Source organism: Triticum aestivum, chromosome 7A (genome assembly GCF_018294505.1).
Source record: "Triticum aestivum cultivar Chinese Spring chromosome 7A, IWGSC CS RefSeq v2.1, whole genome shotgun sequence".
Taxonomy (NCBI): domain Eukaryota; kingdom Viridiplantae; phylum Streptophyta; class Magnoliopsida; order Poales; family Poaceae; genus Triticum; species Triticum aestivum.
The window spans coordinates 77,663,506-77,672,237 of NC_057812.1; the positions used below are offsets into that span (position 1 = coordinate 77,663,506).

At 45.7% G+C, this 8,732-nt stretch overlaps 1 protein-coding gene across 1 annotated transcript; it reads left to right on the top strand.

The window, feature by feature from the left end:
- The first annotated feature begins 2,369 nt into the window (after positions 1 to 2,369).
- Positions 2,370 to 8,448, top strand: LOC123149713 (protein-tyrosine sulfotransferase). Its single transcript, XM_044569420.1, has 12 exons — positions 2,370 to 3,126; positions 3,247 to 3,421; positions 3,501 to 3,572; positions 4,031 to 4,319; positions 4,642 to 4,782; positions 5,551 to 5,655; positions 5,902 to 6,049; positions 6,637 to 6,689; positions 6,787 to 6,855; positions 6,945 to 7,064; positions 7,389 to 7,622; positions 8,146 to 8,448. The coding sequence occupies exons 1-12, from the start codon at positions 3,081 to 3,083 to the stop codon at positions 8,284 to 8,286; spliced, it is 1,593 nt and encodes a 530-aa protein (XP_044425355.1). The 5' UTR covers positions 2,370 to 3,080; the 3' UTR covers positions 8,287 to 8,448.
- The last annotated feature ends 284 nt before the right edge of the window (positions 8,449 to 8,732 follow it).

Sequence of the window (8,732 nt, forward strand, 5' to 3'; positions counted from 1 at the left end):
ACTTGCACTAGTGAAAGTATGAACCCTAGGCCTTGTTTCCTATCATTGCAATATCATTTACGCTCACTTTTACCACTCGCTACCTTGCTGTTTTTATATTTTTCAGTTTACAAAAACCTATATCTACTATCTATTTTGCACTTGTATCACCATCTCTTCGCCGAACTAGTGCACCTATACAATTTACCATTGTATTGGGTGTGTTGGGGACACAAGAGACTCTTTGTTATTTGGTTGTAGGGTTGCTTGAGAGAGACCATCTTCATCCTACGCCTCCTACGGATTGATAAACCTTAGGTCATCCACTTGAGGGAAATTCGCTACTGTCCTACAAACCTGTGCACTTGCAGGCCCAACAACGTCTACAAGAAGAAGGTTGCGTAGTAGACATCACTCTTCTCCGGCATCGTCATCTATACCGTCGATGTCTTCGGAGCCGTAATCGAGCATGTCGGTTAAGTCCTCGATAGTGGCTATGAAGTGGGTGGTGGGTGGGACGTAAAATTTCCCGCTCTCAGCCCCTAGTCCAGGCTGAGCGTAGTTCGGACGTTGCTCCTCTGTAATGACGAGGGATTGCAATAAGTACAGAGCCTTGCTTAAAGGCGAGGTTCGGTCAGGGAGAAGGGAGTTCGTGAAGTACGGCCGGGAGGGAACTCCTTGGCCGAGCTCACATGATGCTGACTCCGAGGGCTCGGGGTCAGTGTTCGGAGAAGAGTTCGGCTTCATAATGATTGCTGGTGCCATTGCTTCCTCCGACTCTCCCGTACTAGGCTTAATAGCCGCAGAGAGTCCGGCGGGCTCGGGAATCTCGTCTTCGGACCTGGAGACACGCTTCGGATTTAAGGTCAGAGCGGAGGTTGGGGTTGTAAACCCTTGGAAGATCAAGTCTCCTCGGATATCAGCGACATAATCCAGATTTCCAAAACTAATCTGGTGACCTGGTGCGTAGCTGTCGATCTGCTCTAGATGGCCAAGCGAGTTGGCCCGCAGTGCGAAGCCGCCGAACACAAAGATCTGGCCGGGGTGAAAGACCTTCCTCAGGGCAGCATTGTTGTAGATGACTGATGGAGCCATCGAACCTTCTGGCGACGACACAATGGAACTCTCAATGAAAGCACCAATGTCGGTGTCAAAACCGGCAGATCTCGAACTATGCGTCTAAGGATTGATGGTAACAGGAGACAAGGACATGATGTTTTACCCAGGTTCGGGCCCTCTCGATGGAGGTAATACCCTACGTCCTGCTTGATTGACTTTGATGAGTATAGGGGTTATAAGGGTTGATCTACCACGAGATCGTAATGGCTAAACCCTAATTGTCTAGCCTGTATGGTTATGATTGCCTCTACGGACTAAACCCTTCGGTATATAGACACCGGAGGGGGTTAGGGTTGTACATAGTCGGTTTACAGAGAAATGAATATTCATATCCGCACGGTAAGATTGCCTTCCACGCCAAGGAGAGTCCCATTCGGACACGGGAGAAAGTCTTCTGCGCTGTATCTTCATAGCCCATTAGTCCGGCCCACGTCACATAGCTCGGACGTCCGAGGACCTCTTAATTCAGGACTCCATCAGCGACGCCGATGCAGAAGGCGGCGTACCTCGAGCACTGGTGCCAGATCCTAGTGATCGAGGAGCGCCGCGACAGTGAGTACCTCGAGATGCTCGAGCGCGACGTCGAGGACGAGCAGCGCGAGGCCGAGGAGGAGGCGCGCCAGGCCACGACACAGCCCATGGCGGCACTACCCGCGCCCGACATGAACGCGCTCTGGAACACGGCGTTCCCCTGGGCCGGTCCGGCGCCGATGCTCATCGACCTCACGGACCCCAAGGACGACGACGCCGACGCCTAGGGCAGCGCACCGCCTCGTAGTTTAGGTTGTTTTTATTTTTCTTAAATGCAAATGTGGACGCGTGGACTCTCGCAGGCCTTCGTGGGAGGTTTTAATGTTTAATTAATGTTGTTTTTTTAAATATGCGTGTGTTTTTTCCTAGCGCTATCAAAATGGGTCGGGCCAGCGTTGGACGCACGTGCCGACCCAAACGCGGAAGTGGACGTCGGTGTCCGTCTGGCCGACAAAAAGCAGACAAAATCATCGTCCGTTTGGTTGGCCTGTTGGAGTTGCTCTTATGGTAACATCTAGATGTGCTTTAGTAAAACTGTATAATATAATGATTATCCGTCCAAATCTAACTGGTTTCACCCCTAATCTTATCTTAAATAAATGTAAATAAAAGGTGGAATTTACTTTTTTTTAACTTCTCATGTGTTCTGAACATTCTATCCGGGGCAGGTTTTCAGTGCGAGTTAATTCATTCATCAATGCCCTCATCATCCATCCAGGATTAATGGCGCGCAGAACACGTGATTAACACGACGACGGCGTGTCGCGCCACCGCAGACTCCCACTCCTACCGCATCCGACTCCACCTCGCCGGAGAGCCGTGAGCGATCGGAAACCGGGCCGAGGGACGGCCGGCAGCATCGCGTGGCGGCGCAAGTGGCGAGAAAATCCGCCCACCTTTCCGCCGCGCTTTCCAACGCCACCACCGCCCCCACCACCCGCACGGGCGGGCCACCACCGCACCACCACCACCACTAGGAGTTGTGTATCCACGCCCGCCCCGGCCTCGGCCTCCCCGCCGGCGCACCACGCTGCCACCCATCCCCTCCCCTCCGCCCGAGCACGGAGAGAGACTGAGAGAGACCGGCACCAGCACCACTGCAGTAGGAGGAGGGAATAAACAAGGGGCGCCACCGCGCGGGCCGAGGCGAGGGATAGGGGGAAAAGTTGGGGCGAGGAAAGCGGCGGCTGCCGGGGCGCCGGTGCCGAGGCCGCCTCCCCGCCGGCACGGCGCGCTGAATCCCCCGCCGCCGCCCGCCACCGCCCCCCTCTCGATCCTCCCGTCTCCACCCCCTCCCCACCCACCTTCCCGTTTTAAGCGTGCGTGCGTGCGTGCGTGCGCCCTCGCCCCCCTCCCCCGGTTCCTTCGCTGCTTCGCTCTCGCTTCCTAGTCCCCATCCTCTCCTCAATCGCCGCGCCGCGCCTCGGATCTGCGCGCCGCCCGCCGAATCCATGGCGCGGCCGCTCGCCCTCGCCCTCGCGCTCCTCGCCGTGTCAGGTAACCCCTCCATCCCTCCCTCGTGTTGGTAGGATCGTTTTCCGTTGAATTACTCTGGCGAAATCACGGCGCCCTGCTCTGATTTTTCCCGGTGCTGATGGTGCCCTCCTGCTGTTGCAGTGACAGTGCTTCCGCTTGTCAGCTCCGCTGACGACTACGCGCGCTGCGAGGGGGCGGTCAAGGGCTGGGCGGACTCAGCCGGGGAGGGCGACAATGCCGGAGACAAACTGAACCTCAAGGATTTGCTCTTCTTCCTTCACATTCCTAGAACCGGTGGGCGTACCTACTTCCACTGGTAGGCCTTCGAACTGTTCGTCCGTCCTCGTCTGCGATTGTGTTGTACTGATAATCTCATGCTAACTGTTGCCTGGCAGTTTCTTGAAGAAGCTGTATACGAATGCTCAGGAATGCCCCCGCTCCTATGATAAGCTGCGGTTCGACCCGAGGTGAGGAGGTTTTGTTCTCTGCTTTGCCGAGTTGTTGTGTTCATCTGGGTTTTATATTGAAACTTCATGTTGACTGGCCAAACAGGAACAACAGCTCTGTTGTCTGTAAATAGTGCTTAGAAAGTGATCCATTAATTTCCAGATTTTCATCACGATGGCTGCAGTGCCTATGGTTCAGGATATTTTCATATATATTGGAATGACATTCTGGCGCTTACCTGGCTAAAATGTCCTGTTACTTCATTCCGGCATGTTCATAAGCACTATAATTTGAAGTTGGTAATTGAGAAATTGCATGGATTGTGACCCTTGTATGTGTTATGCCAACAACTTGTGAGCCTGTGAGATAGTTAGTTAGTATTGATACAGTGTTCAGCTATAACGAAAATACCTGTTGCACAAATATAGTTGCAATTTTTTTATAGTTACTAATGGTATGTTTTTTGCCTTCATGTCAGCCATCCTGATTGCACGCTAGTTGTTAGCCATGATGACTATAGCTTAACTTCCAAGCTGCCAAGGGAGAGGACTTCCGTGGTCACAATACTACGAAATCCAGTTGATCGTGTGTTTAGCACGTATGAGTTCTCCGTGGAAGTTGCAGCCAGATTTCTTGTGCATCCAAACTTAACATCTGCCAAGACAATGACCAGCCGCGTGTTAACAAAATCACGTGCTGTAAGTACACTGGACATATGGCCTTGGAAATACTTGGTTCCATGGATGAGAGAAGATCTTTTCGCCAGGGTATGCTTACTTCCATCTTTTTTAAGAAAAAAAATGTTTTTCGCCTTTGTTCTGTATATATTGATAGTGTCTCCATATTTGAAACTTTGTTAGAATCAGCTCTTAAGAGTTGTTACAGGGAGGGTTTCAAGTGTGATCCTTATTCTTATTTTACATGGCATCTGGGTCTATCGGGGTATTAGTGTTAATACTTCAGTTGATGTGAATGGTTAGGAATGTGTCTTCAGATATATTTTGGAATTAGTTAACACATAGAGCTAATGTATGGTTTATCAGTTGTACATGTTCTTGCAATAAGATAAGAGATTTTTTCATCTGTCAGAGAGATGCTAGAGGGAATGACAGCGTGCCAAGTAGCAAGAAAATTAATGCATACGATGTGGAAGACATGGTTATGCCATTGCACCAGTACATCAATGACCCTGTTGCCCATGAAATCATTCATAATGGAGCTACCTTTCAGGTATGCAAACTTCTGTGAAAGCATTGCTTTCTATGCCTTTACTTGTTTACTCTCTGTTGTATACTGGAAACTGTAAAATGCAATTGGCTTGACTCCAATATATTAGTCCTTATGCTTTGTAAGAAATTATGCAATGTCACTTGCTGTGGTCGTAAATTAGCAGTTTGATCCATTAAGTCAAGTTTCTACATTTTTGGAAGGCGAAATAAAGCCTGTTATTAATTGTATATATCCCCACTACCTTCAGTCAATGTGTGACCTCGAGTCGTTGACTAAGGTGTACTCTACACGAAATTTATTATTAAATGTATAAATGCCACAATTTTTGATAAATGTGTGACCATTGGCTAAGATGCACTACTCCTTTAAATGATTGTTGTCATTTGGAAGTAAAACAGAGAACCATGATGGACTTGCCCAATTAAACTTATGTACATGCAGTTTCCTTTTTTTGCCCCACAAAACATTATTTAATCCACTTTATTCATTTCTGCCAGCTGAATGGTAGACCAAATAAGCATTTGATAAGGCTTAATTCCAAAGTGAAATGGCCAAAAAACCTTTTTCAAAATGAAGTGGAAAGAAACTTATATTTTCTTTCTGCTCCTTTTTCATAAATAACTTAAATATTCAGTCATTAAGTGTTTTTTTTTCATTTCTATATCCCAGTGCCATATGCGGTGTGCCATTGTCCCAGGGTTCTCGTATTACGGCCAGCTTGAAAAATCTGGCTGCTGATTTTTTTGCTTTCCCATGTTACCTCGGCAGATCACTGGGCTAACAAATAATTCTTACTTCGATGGTGCACATGAGGTTCGACATTGTGTTAGAAAGTACCCTGATCTTGGTCGTTTTGTGCTTCAAGTTGCTAAGGTATGTACCAAAAATCAAAAAGTTCAATTCATGAAAACTGTTTCCATGTGCACTCCATTGGCCAACGTGCAAAGTCCATAATTCCATTCTTTCGCATACAAACATCAGTGATCTGTGCATTGCGACTATAAGCTCTATGCCACTGACATTTAGTTAACCATATTACATTTCATTTCCTAAGCCAAGTTAGATTTATACTTCTTAAATTCTTCCTGCTGTAATGAGTATCATTATTTTCAATCACAGAACAGGCTGGACCGTATGCTGTACATAGGACTTACAGAGGATCATGAGGAATCTGCAAGGTTGTTCGCTCATATGGTAGGAGCACAAGTGCTTTCACAATCTGGAGCGTTGAAGTTAGATGTTCAGGAAGATCAACCCAGTGGCACTGGTACGAAAACGTGAAAGCTTGCAGCCTTTCTCCTTTATCACACAGCTGCAGAAGTCGTGCTTATGTTATATAGTAGCTTCATAAACTGAAGAGTAGTAACCCCTCATTTATGTTTCTGTTAAATCTGGAAGATAAGAGAACAATATGTTGGATCAGACTTCCATGAATTAAATAGCAATACATAATTACATTTTTCTTGTCATAATTCATAAAGCAAGGAGAATTAGGTGTTGGTACATAACAAGACATGTGAGTTGCAAGAATGAGTCATAAAAAGATAACATGTCATTCAACAATGCTCGTCCAAGTGGGAAGAAGGCTCTCGTGCAGCAGCATGTGTAAGCAGTATTTTGTTTGAAGGAGTTAGTTCCTGAAACCTAAACTTTATTATCAGGAAGCTTTGCTGCATATTTAAACAATTTGGACAGGAAAACAGTATTTTGTTAAACCAGTAAATTTCGTGAAATGACATAAAAAGACAACAGTGTTTGTAGTAGTGTTGTCTCTGTTCTTATTGTGTGGTGCTCCAGATTTTGGATGTGCTTGTACAAAAGCAAAGAATCTAATATTTTATATTTTTTTCTCAGACTCTCACTTGTCCATGCTGGATCCAGAGGATGAAGAAACAAATGAACATATGGTAATAGGGTGGCTAAGATTTACAATTGAGTTGTTTGCATTGCATAAGATGGTTTGGATATTTACAGTTGTACTTACTTTTTTGGTTTTCCTGATAGAATAGCACCCATGGCTGGAAAAATAATGAAGCTCTGAACACTACTGAGGATGATCATGGAAAAGGAAATGTAATACATCTACCTGAACTGTGATTTATATTCACAGTTTCTTTATTGTTATCTTGCCATCTCTAACGTGATGTTATTGTTGACGGCAGATGACTGTTGGTAAACTGATGGAAACTTACGAGGGTTGCATTGCAAAACTGCGAAAGTCCCAATCTAGCCGTCGCAGAATATCCCTAAAGAAGGTTGCGGCGGCAAATTTTACGAAGGCGGTGAGTATTGAAGTGGATGAAATGCGTGTGATTTGATATTTATTCATTTTTCTTCTATGTTACTGGCATTGAAAAATTATCATGACATACCTGAATCTTTTTTCCTTTGTGTCAGAACCCGGAAATAAGTATACATGAGAACCAGGAATATTAAAGGACACAATTTTGTAACATGCTTATTAAATGATGTCATCTATGGTATCCAAATTAAGTTGTTGAATCAGTTTAATTCTATGTCAGCGAACACATTGTTTTGTTTCTCAACTATTCCTGTATTCTCTGTAAAGTTTGGTGAAAGTCTAAGATTACACTTTTTGTTTCCAGGCAAGGCGTCATGTACCTGAGGCAATTCTGAATCAAATTATCTCACTGAACAGCCTTGACATGGAACTCTATGAGCATGCTAAGAAGATTTTTGAACAAGAACATCTTATGCTTAAAGGCCAGCATCCGATGGTGGTGCAGCAGAAACAATTGGCAGATCAAATGGTTCGGTCAAGCTCATATGAAGGCCAGCATCCCATGGTGGTGCAACGCAAACAATTGACAGATCAAAAGGTTTGGTCAAGCTCATCTAATTATTCCTCCCTAAACGTATGTTGTCCCTTCAACCTTTCGTACCCAAATTCAGGGACTCAGGACATCCTGTTAGGTAAAAGAATTACCAAACAATGATAATCCACCTCTGAGCCCGGTGAACAGTAACACCATAAAAAATAGAATCTTTTTTCCAAAAAATCCGAATTTTTTTTGCAAGCAAGACGCGCATGTGCGTGAGCTCGGACACCAAATCACAGCTTTGTACCAAACGATGTGTATATAATCTACCAAACAAAAGGAAGTATGAGCGTGCTCACATAAGTCCATCATCGACCTGTATACATAGTATGAACAGTTATACCATGTATAAGCATGATAGGTCAAATCTTAATTTTGCCATGCCCAAGGCATGTCGTCGAATCCATTACGATCTTAGCCTTTCTGATTTGATTTTAGAGCCTGTTTCATGTACAATTTCTAGTTTTGTAACACTATTACGTGGTCTCATTTCTTATGTCCTTGTGGCCATTCTTTTCTTCAGGACTGGATAGATGCTGTCTGCGAGTCCTGGAGTTGCTCTACCTGGTGGAAGGTCGCCTCATTTTGTCTTGGGATTGCGGTCACCACTGTTTTTGTTGTGTTTGTTGTAACAGGCAGAAGAACATTGAAACTTAAGGTTTGATAGATGAGGAGGATACAGCCCCTAGATTTCCATGTACAGTCGATGTTGCCCAGGAATTTGCGTTGCTACTCTTTGGGGCAAAGATGTTAACATGTGCTTTGACGGTGTCCGGGTACCGCGAGTGAAATCTTCCCACTCGTGGCGGCATGGTCTTTTTCCCTACACAATTTTGTTAAAGATGCATGGATGAAAGAGTTGCAACTAACTGGCAGAAGCCGGTCCTTCCCGGTGAAAACAGGTTAAACAGAAGTGTGAAGCATAATCAGGAAGTGAAGATGGTTTGAACAGTAGTGCACTGCAGTGCAGCCCTCTTCACATGACACACTAGAATGATCACGGGTGGATGCATATGGTCGGAGCAGAGCTTGCTTGCAGGCACTTCATTTCTACCCCAGCCTCTGCAGCAGCTTAACCGTCCACACTATGTCCCTTCGCCAGCTGACTTG

Coding starts and splice junctions, on each gene's coding strand:
- LOC123149713 (XM_044569420.1), top strand. CDS start 3,081: ATGGCGCGGCCGCTCGCCCTCGCCCTCGCGCTCCTCGCCGTGTCAG. Junction 4,320..4,641: donor GAGAAGATCTTTTCGCCAGG/GTATGCTTACTT, acceptor TTCATCTGTCAG/AGAGATGCTAGAGGGAATGA. Junction 6,690..6,786: donor AAGAAACAAATGAACATATG/GTAATAGGGTGG, acceptor TTTTCCTGATAG/AATAGCACCCATGGCTGGAA.